Raw genomic sequence first — 15,060 nt, forward strand, 5'->3', positions numbered from 1 at the left:
TACCCGTTGCGGGAGCGTGTCCGTGAGCGAGCTCTCGCCTCCCAGCTCTGGGGCCCACCATCCCAGCTGGCCCTGTGCCCGGGGAGCACTCTCTCCCGTCCCAGCAGGCCGCCCGCCCTTGTCTTACACAGTCACCCTTTGTTAGGCCTCCGCTCCCAGGGGCATCTTATCTGCCTAAACAGGTTGTAATCTGCCAGAGTCACCGACCCCCGTCCTCCTGCCAACCTGGAGTCAACAAACCCTTTTGCCGAGAAGGCGGCGGCTGCCTCGTGCGGTCCAGGACTCACCAGGCCCCTCCCAGGGCTGCAGCCCTGCGGCCTTCTTCCCACTGGGCCCCGCGGGAAATTTCCACTCCCTGCCCTCAGTGTCCCCAGGCCCTAGAGTCAACCTCTGAGCCCCGTCTGTCCTCTCCCCTTCAATGTGCTCTCTCTCTCCAGTGCCCCCCAGCTGCTCTCTGTGACAGATGTCATTCTCCAACCCCCCCAACTCCTCCCTGCTAGAAGCACCTCCCCCAAACTTCCGCAGGTCTCTTCCTCCTCCTTCAGGCCTCAAAGGGAAGGGAAGGGAAGGGAAGCACGTCACCTCTTCAGAGTGCCCTGTGTCATTGTCTCGTAGTCCTTACCACCCTCTGCGGCCTGTCTGGGACAGAACTGCCACACGGCCCCTCCCCTCCCTAGAACCTCAAGAGCAGTGTCTGGACCTGTCGCACCCATGAGGGAGCCAGGGCTCTGAGAGGGGAAGTGATGTGCCTGAGGTCACACAGGAAGGGAGAGGAGGGACTGGAAAAGCCAGGTGGGCTTGGCTCCAGGAACGCCACACACCTCCGGGGCTGCCAGGTCTCCACCCAAGCTGCAAAACGCATGACTCACTGGCCGGTTGAAGGAGCTGGCCATCCTGTGTATGAACTTCCAGGCTGGCTGGAGGGTGTGGGCACTGTCCTGAGGAAGCCCACAGCCAGGCCAGAGGGAGTCAAGCTGGATCTGGGAGACACAGGAAACGGAACCAGAGCTTAGGTGCATTTATTCTGTACAAATCGTTACAAAACCGAGTCTGGGGTAGTTGCCGGTCCCCAGCCCCCACCCCAATGTGCAAAGGCTTGCTGCTGGCCTCTTCCTTCTCCCCCTGACCCCTCCCACTCCACAGCCTCCTCCAGGAAGCCCTCCAGTCTTCCCTTCCAGGCTCTGGAAGAGCAGGGGCGAACCCACCCCACTGAGGTCCAGCAATAAAGTGCCTGATGTAGAGTGAGGGGACAGAACCCAGGCAACACAGCTCCTGGCCCCCTAGAGCCCTCCCAGGCCCAGCGGAGGGGAGGCCCTCGGACAACTACAGCAGCTGCAAAGGGGCTATGTGAAACCCCAGTTTGGCTGGGATTCCCCCCTTCTCAGCCCCAAAGTCTCCTCCAATAGGTAGAAATCCTCACTGCTGGATGGCAGAAAAGGGAGCCTGGCTCTTTAAGAGCCAAACTAATGGCAGCTGAGTGGAGGGACTAAGAAAACAGCTGAAGGTTTATCCCTTTCCTGTTAGATTCCCCCCAAACTCTGTGGGAGTTTGCGCAAAAATACCCTTAAGTTTCCAGAAGGAGGTGAGGAAGGGAACCCCAGTCCCCCAGGGAGCTGAGCCCCCCAGCCAAAAGTGGTGGCTGGAGGAGTCCAGTCTCAGGGAGGACAGACCCAAGGAGGTCAATGGGGAAAGTGGGAGGGGGTCTCAGACTCCACGTTAGAACCTGACACGGGCAGAAGGGCGACCAGAGAGGGGGCAAGGGTTTTGTCCAAAGCCACTCAGGGCAGAGCCAAGACCCGGATGCTGGCTCCCACCTCTAGGATCCCCCACAACCCCCCAAATGGTCTGGCCTGCCCTCCAGACAGCCCCACTCCCATGCAGCTTCTCTTTCTGGCTCTGGGAAGTGAGGGAGCAACACAAAGTTCCCAGCTCCTCAGGACAGGACCTCACCGTCCCAGCCACAGGGAGTGACTGGAGGTCCATCCTGGGGCTCTGGACCAAGGACTCATGGGAAAGCACATGTCCTTAGCCTCAGATAACTTCAGAAATACCCTGATTGACTATGCTCAGACCCTGACTGGACGAGAAATACCCCCAACACCCCTGATTAACCACATAGAAGCTCAAATCCCTGATTGGTCAAGAGATACCCCCGGGCCTTGGCTGGCCAGAGGATACTACCCCCGACAAGGCCCTGATTGGCCAGAAGACGCTCCGACCAGCCTTGATTGGTCAGGAGACGGCCCTTGGTTGAGTGGCTGGCAGGAGAGAGGCCTCTCCTGTGTCCCTTAGGAGGGGTCCACAGGCAGGGCGGCCTAGGTCCACGAGGGGTGGGAGAAAGTGATTCCATACAGCTGGGCCCAGGATGAGAAGACCCTCTTCTCCGTGATGAAGCGGTGGTGGTTGCCCTTGCGGCTGTGCTCATTCTGGATGTAGGTGACACACTCATCCGGTCCCTTGGGCTCATAGTAGTGGTAGGGCATGCGTTGCAGACGAGGCCGCTGGCTGGGGCAGAGCAGAGAGGGGCTGTAAGGGCAGGGCAGGCACCGGCACAGCCCTCACCCTTTCCAGCCCCTGACTTGCTATAGGATTTCGGCGGGGCGGGCGGGGGGGGGGGGTTAAATATGATCCAATCGTTTCCTTTCCTGAAGAGGGAGGCAGTGTAGGGTAGCGGTAAGAAGTATGGGCTCCGGAGCCTGGCCCCACTGCTTCCTGTTTGTGGGGCCTTAGGCCGCTCACAAAACATCTTCCTCAGTTTTTCTCATCTATGAAACAGAAAGAGTAATGCAACTATCCATGTGGGTCACCGTGAGGAGTACATGAGATAATGAATGAAGCCACGCTTGGTACATGGGCTTTTCATGTGGTCATCTCAATAATAGTGACTATTAATATACAAAATCTGGACTATGGTTGAGCTGGGGAGAGGCCCCCGAGGCAGCTAGCCCCAAGGAGCTTAGATCTCTGCAGAGCAGTCTGAATATCCTAAGACAGAGGCTTCAAAGGCACCCCCAGCCAATGTTTCTGGGTTCCAAGCTGCAGCTAGTGACTGGGCGTTGTTTGGGGTGGGGGCTCACCTGCAGTAGTCAGGGGGGACCATGCCATAGACGTGCACGTGGTCACACAACTCCACTGCAATCACCATGGTGAACCATCCGGTGCTCAACCACGAATGGGACTTTTCCCTGCGGGCAGAGAGGGGGCATGATGAGGGGTCAGGCAGGCAGGGAGGAACGGTCAACCCACCTGGGGTTTCTCAGAACTCCTCCCGCCATCAGGGCCCTCCCCCAACTTCAGTGACCACCCCACCCCCCACCCCGCAGCCCAGTCCTACTGTGGGAACACGTGCATGCTGGCAGAGGACTTGTCTGGGCAGAGATGAGGGGTGTGGAGAGAGCGCCTTTGAAGGAACAGGGCACGCTGGGAATAGACTCCCGGGGAGACTGGTCACAGTAGGGCAGGTTGCAAGTGACCATGAGCTCACTAGACTCATGGCCTTGCTTGATGGAACTTGCTAGGAACAGCTGTGCCCATGCTAGGAGCAAACGCCTAAAGGGAGACTAATCAGAGAAGGTCATGCTGAGAGTGACCACGGGTTCACAGCAAGGCATGGGAGGTAGCCAAGGACCTGGAGCCTTCGCTGTCCACTACGGCAGCCAGTAGCCACATGTGGGCACACGATGTGTGGTTGAAATGTGCTGTCGGTGTAAAATATGCCTGGGATTTTTTTAGTATGAGAGAAAGAACACAGAAAATGTCACTGGTAGTTTTTGATACTGATCATATGTTGAACCGAAAATAGTTTGGATATATTTGATTGAAGGTGGTTCTTTGGAAAGTTTGGAAAGAAAATAAACCTCTCACAAGACTGACCAAGAAAAAGCAAAGATACAAGCTACCAGTATCAAGAATAAAACAGAGGACATCATCGCAGATCCTGTAGACATGAGGACAATAAGAAAACCACAAACAAGCACATACGTAAATTTCACAACTTCAATGAAATGGACCAATTCCTTGAAAATCAGAAACTACTGAAACACAGCCAAGATGAAACAGATTAACCTAAGTGTCTGTGACTATTAAGAAATTGAATTCATTGTTCAAAACCTTCTGAAAAAGAACTCTCCAGACCCAGAGGGTTTGGCAAATTCTACGAAATATTTAAAGAAGAAATAACACCGGGGTGCCTGGGTGGCTCAGTCGGTTGAGTGTCCGACTTTGGCTCAGGTCATGATCTCGCAGTCTGAGGGTTCGAGCCCTGCATCAGGCTCTGTGCTGACAGCTCAGAGCCTGGAGCTGCTTCAGATTCTGTGTCTCCCTCTCTCTCTGCCCTTCCCCTGCTTGTGTTGTCTGTCTGTCTATCTCTCTCTCTCTCTCAAAAATAAACATTAAAAAAAATATTTTAATAAAATAAAATAAAGAAGAAATAACACCAATTCTATACATTTTCAGAGGCCAGCATTACCCATACTACCAAAACCATACAAAAACAGTACAAAAACCAAACTACAGATCAAGATCTCTCATGAATACAGACACAAAAATCTGAACAAGATATTAGCAAGTCATATTCAGCAGTATATAAAAAAGAATAATACACCACAGCCAAGTGGAGTTTATTCCAGAAATGCAAGTCTGATTCAATATTCAAAAATCAATTGGTATAATCCACCATAGTAATAGTCTTAAGAAAAACCACATGATCATATTAATTGATGCATAAAAACACTTGATAAAACTCAATATCCAATAATGATAAAAACTCTTAGCAAATTAGTTAGAAAAGAGAAATTTTTCAACCTGATAAAGAGCAGCTAAAAACTCTATAGCTAACATCATATTCAATGATGGACTGAATGCTTTCCCACCAAGACCAGGACCAAGGCAAGATGTCTACTCTCACCACTTCCAATACAATTTGACCTTGTATTGTCAGTCCTAGCCAGTGCAATAAGGCAAGAAAAAGAAATAAGATGCATACATATTGGAAATTGTCCTTACAACAGGATCACGTATATGGAAAATCCCAAAGAACCTAGAAAAATTTCCCAGAACCAATAAGGAAATTTAGCAGGATTACAGGATATAAGGTCAACCCACAAAAACCAATTGTATTTCTATCCACTAGCAATGAACAGTTGGGAACCCCCCAAAATTTTAAATACAATTTACAATAGCACCCTCAAATTTTAAATATTTAGGGATAAATCAGGGGCCGCCTGGGTGGCTCAGTCGGCTGAACTTCTGACTTCGGCTCAGGTCATGATCTCACGGTCCGTGAGTTCGAGCCCCGCGTCGGGCTCTGTGCTGACGGCTCAGAGCCTGGAGCCTGCTTTGGATTCTGTGTCTCCCTCTCTCTCTGCCCCTCCCCTGCTCACGCTGTGTCTTTCCCTCTCTCTCAAAAATAAATAAACGTAAAAAAAATAAAAATAAATATTTAGGGATAAGTCAAACAAAATAAGCACAGGGTCTATATGTTGAATGTATTGGGTTAATTGGGCTACTACAAAAATATAAATTACACATACAGCTTGCGTTATATTTCTACTGGATAGCATCGGCCTAGCTTCTCTGGGGAGATTAGCCAGAGAAGGACATGCTGGGAAAGACGTATCCTTAGGATAGAGTATGCTGGGAGCAACCGTGTGCCTAAAGCAAGACATGCTGGGTACAGTCAATACCTTCCAGAGGCAGACTACGGGGAGCAGAGCATGTTAGGAGCCCTGTTCCCTCAGAGCAATGCAGGCTGGGAAGCCTTCCTGGGGAGATGAGACCACGCAGAGCACGTTGGAAGTGACCCATGCTAAGGGCTGGACACAATGAAAATCCCCTAGGAAAACCTGAGCAGAGAGCAGCAGGAAGTGACCACCCCCTCAGAGTAGTGCATGCCGGGAACAACAGGCCCTCTGGGCAGAGAATGCTGATGGGGAGCACAGGGCCGGCCGGAGGGGGCAGGCAGGAGGCTGGTACCTGTCCTTGCCCGTCTCACCCCGGAAGAGGTCGTCAAATTGGCGCATGCGGCCGGGAGAGACGGCATAGGCCTCCATGTTGGGGAACACCAGGCCTGCCCGCTGGATGACACGCACAAGGCTGCCCTGGGGCTTCTGCATCTTGTTTGGGGGGCCCCAAAAGATGAACGCAGTTTCGGGGGTCCGGTTGACGAATTCCTGAGGCCTCCGCAGCACACGGAATACGCTGGAATGGGCTACCACACGGAATGTGGTCTTGTTGCCTACGTCGGCTGAGTAGCCTGTGGTGGGCGCGTCGTTCATGCGGATTGTGCACTCGGCTCGCTCGATCTCAGGGCCCAGCTTGGTTCCCAGCAGGTGGCTAGAGCTGGTGACAATCACACACTGGTGGCACCGGGAGGGCAGCGTCTGGGGGGGAGGCAGCAAGGAAAGTCAACACTATCACGACCATTCGGTGCCAGGCCCTAGGCTCTGTACATATCCAGGCCTCCAGGAGGCAGGAATTATTTCGCCCATTTTAAAAACAGGGAAGCTGAAGGCTGTTCGCTCGACATTCAACAAACACTTCCAGCAAGCTGGCTAATGGCTAAATACCAGGGACAGAGCTATGAGGAAAAGAGCCCCGTCCTGCCTTCAAGAGGTACAGTTAGGCAGAGAACAAGGAAAAGATAAAATGATGCCAGGTGGTGAGCAAAACGTACCACGAAGACAATACAACAGAGGCAAGGGATCAGGAGGAGTGGGGGCCTGTCGGAGCCGAGACCAGGAGGATGAAGAGGAACCACATAGGAAAATAACTGAGGCGGGGGAACAGCAAGACCAGAGGTGCTGAAGTGGGAATGGCCACCGTGTGTTGAGAAGCCAAAGGCGGCCACTTGTCCGGAGCCGAGTGAAGGAACAGGAGGACAGGACAGTTATGCAGGGATGTCCCCAAAGTCACCCAGCAGAGGAGTGCAGTGCTGGGGTATGAACCCAGGTCGATATGGCCACAGAGCCCCGGGCTTGGTCCAGTTCTCCTAAGAGGGCAACCTCCCCAGGGAAACCTCCCATGACATCTCCACACCATCCACACGTAAGACACCACCTGTCAAAAAGGAAAGAGTGTGGAAGCCCGTCTGGGCCTCTGTTTCCCCCACCGGTGAATGAGTTGGAACCACGTGTTCTCCGGGGCCTGTTTTCTGCCCATGGAATTCCTGTTCGCCCTCTAAGTGTGAGCTCAGGCGCCACCTCCTCCAGGCAGTCTGCTCTGAGCCCTCGCTCCAAGATCTAACAACAGCTCCCATGGACCTCAACGGATGGCTTTTCCAGCTTTCCCGAGCTCTACTGGCTTCCCCTGTCAGGCTGGTGTCACCCACACTCAGGCTGTTCCACTTTCTCCCTGGTCCCATTATTTGTGTTTCTCTTTCAAGGATTCTTAGGGTCTCAGTTAGGTGTTAATCCGTCTCTGAACACCTGCCAATGGGCCCTTTCCCAGCAAGGGTGCATTCAGAGCCCCTGGTTTTGGCTCTACACACACGACGTGTGCAAAGACCCTGAGGGATTTAGGAGGGGTCGTTGTTGTTTTTAATTTTTTTTTAATGTTTATTTTTGAGAGGGGGGGGGTGGGGAGGGGCAGAGAGACATGGGGACAGAAAATCCAAACCCAGCTCCGTATTGACAGCAGAGAGCCCGATGTGGGGCTCGAACTCAGGAACTGTGACGGAGCCCAAGTTAGCCACTTAACCAACTGAGCTGCCTAGGTACCCCTGGGGGGGTGGGGTTTGAGGGAGGGGAAGGAGGCAGGCAGGGATTGGGAGACCACCTTCTCCTGGGAGGCGGAGTTCATATTCCAGGCCAATGATTATCTACTTGGCCTCCCAGAAAACATCTAGGGCTCAGAGGATTATGGGGTGAACCCCAGAAATACAGCCTGCGTTTCTCGGCTACCCAAGGCAAACAGAAGCCCCAGGAATGATTTCTGGCTGCTCTCTACAGCTACAGGGGTTTGGGGCAAAAAATACCCTGGCTCCTCCCCTCCCTTGCCGTGTGGACTTGGACAAGTGACTTTGCCTCCCTGAGTCTTGGTTTCCCCATCTCTTCAAGGCGAATAACAATGCTGACCTTACAGGGTTGGTATGCTCATTCCTGCTAATCACAGTGCCCGGCACACAGCGGGGAACTGACAAAGGGCAGCCATTATTAGGACTGTTTTTGTGTTGTCAAATACTTGAGCCTTCTGCTCTCAAACCCTGTGTGGACTACCCAGCAGAGACGGAGATCCGTGAAAACCAGAGACATCTCTCCTTAGGAATTCTGACTCAGGAGGCAGTAGGATATCAGCACTAAAAATGGAACCCTGAAGACAACTGAGGCCCAGAGAGAGACAGGGCACTTGTGCAACATCACACAGCGAACAAGGGGCCGAATGGGGCGCCTGGGTGTCTCAGTCGGTTACACGTCTGACTTCAGCTCAGGTCACGATCTCGCGGTTCGTGAGTTCGAGCCCCGCGTCGGGCTCTGTGCTGATTGCCCAGAGCCTGGAGCCTGCTTCCGATTCTGTGTCTCCCTCTCTCTCTGCCCCTCCCCCCACTGAAATAAACATTTAGAAAAAAATAAAAAACAAACAAACAAGGGGCTGAAGGCACTGGAAGCTATGGCCTTGACTCCTGGGGTCCCCCCTTTCCTTTAGAAGGAATGGAGGCAGCAGAGGGAGGAGGAGGAGGAGGAGGAGGAGGAGGAGGAGGAGGGAACAGTGACGGCGGGCAATGGGAAAGACCAGCCGCCAGCCCGGTCTCAGGGAGCGCCCCGAGGTGGTCATGCTACCTTGTTGCCAAGAATTGGGACGTAGCCGTCGCCGATGCTCCATTTCTTGAGGTTGACAGGCCTGCGGGTGCGGCCTCGCAGGGAGCCATAATGGAAGACCTCATTGGCACTGTTGGAGCTGTAGAGGATGAGGATGGTGATGAGGGCAAAGAGGATCACGAACACTGCTGACCGCTGCTCCTGGAGAGGGGAGAGGCTGGTGAGCGCCCAGCCGCCCGGCAGGCCCCCGCCTCATCCTTGCCACCCACCACGCCTGGCTCACTCCCGCTCTTCGTTCCAGACCAGCTCAGATACCACCTCGTCTGGCCCCGGAGTACCCCCTATCACAGCGCCGGTCACACTGTTCAAACTGCTGTCCCCCCAGTGAGGCCATGAGCTCCGCGGGCTGGGACCGAGATGGCCTCAATGGCCACCGTATCCCAGCTCCCAGAGCACAGAAGCACGGAAGGTTCTCAAAGAACGCTTGCTGGATCGGACTGGATGTGGGTGTCAGAAGGACCCCTCCAGCTACAGCTGGAAGGATGCCTGGAGACAGGTGGGACATTCAAAGGAGGGGAGCCAGGTCTTCCCCAAACAGTAATCCAATGTCATGTTTATCATTCATTAAAGCTGGAGGGGACGGATCTGGTCAGGAAGTGGGATGCATGGGACAAAGTGGGATGCATTGTCACTGCCAGGGCAGGAAAGCGATATCCAAAGTGTCCCTTGGGATTCATCTGCCCAGGGTCGGCACAGCTAGGCAAGGCCTGGAAATCCTGGCTCCTTGCGCTAACCGCCCCTCTGTGCTGGTTATTCATGTATCGCTTCTCAGCTCCAAGTTCACCCTTTTTGCCTGTCTGTGCAAATGGACCTGGGCCCTTAGATGCACGTCCTTGGCAGCTAAACGCAGATGAAGCTTTGTCAGGAAAGGACGCTGGAGAGGCAGTGCAGGAGAAAAGGAGTTGGCTTCCTGCGTCTGGTGGCTTTGACGCCTGGTCCCGGTGCCTTTGCTTCCCCCAGAGCACATGATTTCCACAGCGCATGTGGCCAGCAGCTTCCTCCTGTACGTGCCTTCAGGCACTTTGGGAGCAGAGTGTCTCTGGCCCCTTCTATGATCACAGCCTCTCTAGAGCTCAGCGGGTGTAATACACTCAACCACACACAACACCCAGAGACCATGAGCTTCCCCGGAGCAGTTTTGTATGAGCTCCGAGTGCCTCCTGGGAGTCGTCTCCTGTGAGCAGCCTTCCCCGTAGCCCAGGGAGTGGTTTTGTGACGACTTCCACCAGCAGACCGCCACAGTGAGTTCTCTGCCACCCGGTGGGCCAGAGCTGTGCCCTCTCCAGCAAGGCCTGGGTCTCGGCCCTGCCGGTGGTGGCTGTTCCTTGTACTGGCTATTCCTGTATTTCTCAGAATGCCCATCCCTCGTGACTCCAATGCCCGGCTGTAGCTAATGATTCTTTATGTTAAACTTTCCCTGTTCAAATTACTGTGTGCTTTCTCTCTCTCAGTTGGACCCACACTGGTACGTCCACACCACACCACCCCCAACCCTCAGGCTCTTTCTTCCAAAGCTTCGCTGCAGTGGATCCCAGGAAAGGCGTGTGCAGGGCCAGGCGCATAGTAGGTGCTCAGGAAAGCAGGAACGAATCGATCACTCTGACAGCCTCAGAGTGAGGCAAACAACATTTTGTCATCTTTGACTCTGACCACTGCTCAGAGCAGTACCCTCCGTCCAGCACATCCCAGTGCTGTGTCCATCACATGGGCCAATCCTTTACCACAGATGGACCAGTCAAACCTAGGAAGACACAGGTGGATATGGGCCCAGAGAGAGGTAGGAGCTTGCCCAAAGCCACAGAGATCAGTGGCCACGGCAGAGCTCCAGCCAGGGCCTCCGGGGCATCAGGCACTTCCTGGCCGGGAAGAGGCACTGGTGGTTGTCTGGGTCTGGGGCACAGATCCAAAGGAGCCCATTTCACTGGGTAAATAAAAGGCCGAGATCGGGACGAGAAATGAAGGGGGACTTACTTTGCTGCTACTCATCTCTCTCCGGCGTCTGCTGAGGGGCAGGGGCCGGCGTCCTGCAGGTGGCCCAGGGGGCAGGGATGTGGGGTCACACCTGCAAGCCACAGAAAGGGTTATGGCCACAGCTGGTCAAAGGCTACACCCTCCCCACCCCGCCAGCTCTCCTACCCACCCATGACTTCAAGGCTCAGGGTCATATGCATTTTGCAGAGAGAGACACTGAGGCCTGGAACGGGCAGGAACCTGCCTTCAGGTCACACAGCCCGGTGGTGCAGAGCCTGACCTCTCTCCTTGCTCTCTCTTTCTCTCTCCCACTCTGCTTCCTGAGCAGGGACCTTCCCACTCATTAGCTCTCCTAGGCAGCTGGAGGGCCTAAAGCTGGCTCCCAAGCTGGGGGGCTTGCCCCCCACGCAGCAAGTGCCCCACTGTATATTCCTACTCTGACTTAGGTCCCTGTGGGCTTGGAATAAAGCACTATTCCTTATAGGTCCCCAAACTCCTCTGCACAGGCAGCCCTCCAGAAGTTGCATCAACTGTCCCTCTGTCTAGAATACCCTGCCCTCTTGGACCCTGCTCATGCCCTCTCAGCGTCCAAGCCTAGGGTAGACCAGGAACTTCCTCCGTGTCCCCTCACGCTAGGCTGAGAGCTCTCCGAGCGTGTAGCCGGCACACATCCTCACTCACATTCTCCACTGTGCCTCCAAAGGTGTGGAGGTGGGTGCAGGAGGTTCGCTGAATGACTTAGTTAATTAACAACAAGCCCTTAGGAGTTAAGGGCACAGACTGGACAATCCGCTATAACCACAGCCGCACCCTCAGAGGGTACGTGGGGAGCCTCAAGTAACAGCCCTTCCTTCCTGCCCCAGTCGGCCCTTAGCAGCTGCAGCTGCGAGGGTACCTCCTCACAGGCCCTAGCTCGTTTCCGACCTCAATTTCCCCACCTGTCAAAAGGGAGTAAGTACTTGCATCCAGCCACCTCCAGCAGATTCAAGGCCAAAAGGCACTAAGGGAGGGAGAGTGTGCAGAAGAGAAACGGAGGCCCAGGGCTCCCCAGCTCGGTCCTCCCCTCCAGTGGCCTCCCGGCCCCGCCACTATCCCCACCCCTTGACCTGGCGGCTGTTTACTCCTACACAGCCACCAGGAATAGCCACGGCACTACAGGCCAAAGGAGGCTCCCCCCACATGCCGCTCCTGATTGGTTGGACCATGACTCCGCCCACTGCCCAACCCCACCCCCTTCTCCGCGGAAGCCCCCCTCCTCCCAAGCCGGGTTTCAGATTTCAGATTTCCCCCAGGCCAGAGGGCCAGTCAGGGCGCACTGGGGACTCTCACTGGGTACAGTGCCTGCCACACAGATCAGGAAACTGAGGCTCATCAGAAGAGAAAAGCAGCTTGTCCTAGGCCTTACAGCCCTTTGGAGAGAGAGCAAGACGGGCGTCCAGAATCCCAGGGTCGCGCTTATGAGCACCGACCCTCTGGCTGACAGTCCAGGCCATCTCGGTCCAGCCTCCCCTCTTGCTACCCTTTCCTTCGGACGCCCCAAGCTCCAGACACAGGTTCAGTGTCCAGTTCCCAGCGCTCCAGTTCCCAGGCCGACCCAATACTTTCCCACCTTTGCCCGAGCAGTGACCTCAGCCAGGACCACCGACCCCCTGGTCAGCCCCGTCACACTCCTGCTCTGGGAAGGTCCTGGTCATACAGCATCTCAGGTGCCAGTGCGAATCCCGGTTCCACCACTTACTGGCTGAGGGGCCTCGGGCAAGCCATGTGACCTCTCTGAGCCTCAGTTTCCTCATCTCTGAAATGGGAATAATAAGAGTAGGTGACTTACGGGGTTGTTGAAAGGATTCAAGCAGCTGCGGCAAGGGAAGCAAGGAGCTTGCAAGTGCTGGGTCAGTGCCCGACAGTAGCTGTGAGTCTTGTGGGTATTCATTGTTGAAGGCCTGCCTCACCTTCGGCTTAAATGCTGCCCCTTGTTGGACACCTGGCTTAGCCACTTCCCTTTAATATCGAGGAAGGCGTGCAGGGAGCCACACTATGCATCACGCACTCACCCAATCCTCCTGGCCACGCTGCAAAGGAAGGGCTCTTACTTCCCATTTCACAGATAAGGAGAGTGAGGTTCAGAGAGGCCAAGCTCCTTGCACAGCTGCCCAGAGTCTGCTGGGGAGCCTTGTTTACAGCTTGTTTGCAGCGAGCAGCCCAGGGCTGAGCCTGCCAGGATCTCCTTCCAGGATCTCCTCGCGCTGGAAGGGGCCAGAGGCCACCAAGTGTGTGCCCAGCACCTGGCCCAGCACCAGGGAGCAGGCCTGCTGGGGAGCAACTTGCTAAGGCTGGGGAGGCGGCAGCCCAGAGCACCGGGCCAGGAGCGTGGCCTCAGCCCCGAGGCTGGTCGTTCAGGAAGAGGGCTCAGTCGTGGGCTAAGGGTGGGGGCCACACCCTGCCCTCTGTTCGGGGGCTTTGCCTCTCTCGGCCGGGGGGCTGGGGGAGGTGGGGTCCTCCTGCAGGGTCGAGAAGCCCCCACAAGCCGCTCGGGAGGAGGGCTCCGGGGAGGAGGGGGAGGGGGCTCCTAACGTCTAGATGGGGGAGGGCGCTGAGCCCGTGGGTCCACCAGTGGGGGACGACTCACTCTCTGCGCCCCCTCTTGCGCTAAGCCCCCCGATTTCCGCACTCTGGGGGGTCCGGAGCCCTAGCGCCAGCTGGGACGAGGAGGGAGGCAGGACGGCGGCAGGTCCCCGAGCTCTAATGGGGTAGTCGGTGGCGGGGGCCCCGCGAACCCCGCGGCAGCCCTAGGGCGCGAGGACCGGTACCTCCAGGCGCCACCGCCGAGAGCGAGCGGGTCTGGAGGAGCCCCGAGGCCCCGCATCTTCCCCATCCCTGGCGACTCCCTGCCCCCGCCCCGGGGCGCAGGCAGAGCCCCCCCTCCCGCTGCCCGCCTCTGCGCGGCGCCCGCTCACCTCCCCCGGGGAGCGCCCGGCCCCCCGCGGCCCCCGAGCCCCCTCACATGGCGCCGGGAGCCGAGAGCCGGGGTCCGCGCTGCTCCGGCCGCCCAGGCCCCGCCGCAGCCCACGCCCGCCGGGTCCTAGCGCCGCCGCCGCCGCTCTGGCCCAGGCCGGGGAGGCGGGCGGAGCCTGGAGGGGCCGCGGGTAGCTCCGCCCCCCGGGCGGCGCCGGCAGGGAAGGGCGAGGGGCGGGCGACCCCGGGACCCGGCCGCGCTGGCGCGTCGCTTGCCCCTCTGGGCAGCCGGTAGGGGCAATGAAAACCGCAACAGCCTTCTGGAAACCTTCAGTGTGGGTCGGGCCCGTTTACTGCCGCCACGACCCGGATGGGGAAACTGAGTCCCGGAGCACGCTGAGCTTGGAACCAGTTGAGTTCCTCTCTGGGCCCCCTTCCCCAGGACCTCCAGAGCCCTGCATCCAGGAGTCACCGTGGGTGAACTCACCGGTCCTCCTGTGGATTCAAGTCCAGCTGTGTGCCACCCCACCAGATGTTGGGTCGTGGCACATTACTTACCTTTCCTCTGCCTCTGGAAAACAGGAAGAACGACCTCATAGGGTGTTTTAAGGATTCAAAATGTTATGTTACTTATAGGTACTGGGGTATACATGACATCATTTCATGTGATAACGAAACATAACAATTTAAGTAACCATTCTAGGAGCCTGGTTAAATAAAGGCACAGCCCCGCTAAAATGGATGATACAGGGTCCATATGCTGACAGGAAGGCATGTGCAGGATATTTACAGGCTATTTAAGTGAAGAAAGCAACTTAAAGAAGTTAACCATTCTAGAAAAGGAAATTGTAAAACTTTGCTTTCCCCTCCTGCATGTGTGTAGTCTGGAGAAATTCTTTCACTTGTACACAACAAAATCCTGAGTGGCAGTCCTTGAAATAACACCAAACTGGAAACAGCCTATATATCCATCAACAGGAGACTGGATTTGTTTCCTTTGCAATATGCGGCGGTGAAATATTATATAGCAGGGAAAACGAACAAGCTACAATGACATGGATGGGTTTTAGAGACACGAGCGGTGAAAAAGACAAGTCCCAGAAGACAAAACTACACACTATATTAAGCATACAGCTGGCAGCAGGCTACTTCTCCCAGCCAGGGAGGGGGTAAGCTTTTGCCTATCCGAATGATTAAAGTTTTACAAGCAAGAACACAGTTGTCTCTGTGGGGTAGGCAGGGATGCAGGAAAGGGGAAGGAGGAAACAGAGGCGGGCATTTCTAGTGCCACTCTGGTCTTTAAGTGGGACGTGGGTTTTGAGAG

At 55.6% G+C, this 15,060-nt stretch overlaps 1 protein-coding gene across 3 annotated transcripts; it reads right to left on the bottom strand.

The window, feature by feature from the left end:
• Window positions 1–1,004: 1,004 nt before the first annotated feature.
• On the bottom strand, window positions 1,005–13,826 carry ST6GALNAC6 (ST6 N-acetylgalactosaminide alpha-2,6-sialyltransferase 6). 3 transcript variants are annotated; one of them, XM_047070043.1, is made up of 7 exons: window positions 13,739–13,826; window positions 12,523–12,579; window positions 10,785–10,875; window positions 8,775–8,954; window positions 5,974–6,380; window positions 3,078–3,185; window positions 2,229–2,505 (listed from the first exon to the last, which is right to left on the bottom strand). In XM_047070043.1, the coding sequence occupies exons 2-7, from the start codon at window positions 12,546–12,548 to the stop codon at window positions 2,316–2,318; spliced, it is 1,002 nt and encodes a 333-aa protein (XP_046925999.1). In that variant the 5' UTR covers window positions 12,549–12,579; window positions 13,739–13,826; the 3' UTR covers window positions 2,229–2,315. The 3 variants fall into 3 exon arrangements, with proteins under 3 accessions (XP_046925993.1, XP_046925999.1, XP_046926008.1); XM_047070052.1 differs by lacking the exon at window positions 2,229–2,505 and adding an exon at window positions 2,632–2,765; XM_047070037.1 differs by lacking the exon at window positions 12,523–12,579 and having other exon boundaries at window positions 1,005–2,501.
• Window positions 13,827–15,060: the final 1,234 nt, after the last annotated feature.

This window comes from Lynx rufus, unplaced genomic scaffold (assembly GCF_022079265.1).
Source record: "Lynx rufus isolate CCGP_SWC_20201006 ecotype Redwood Valley unplaced genomic scaffold, mLynRuf1.p SCAF_10, whole genome shotgun sequence".
In the NCBI taxonomy this organism is placed as follows: domain Eukaryota; kingdom Metazoa; phylum Chordata; class Mammalia; order Carnivora; family Felidae; genus Lynx; species Lynx rufus.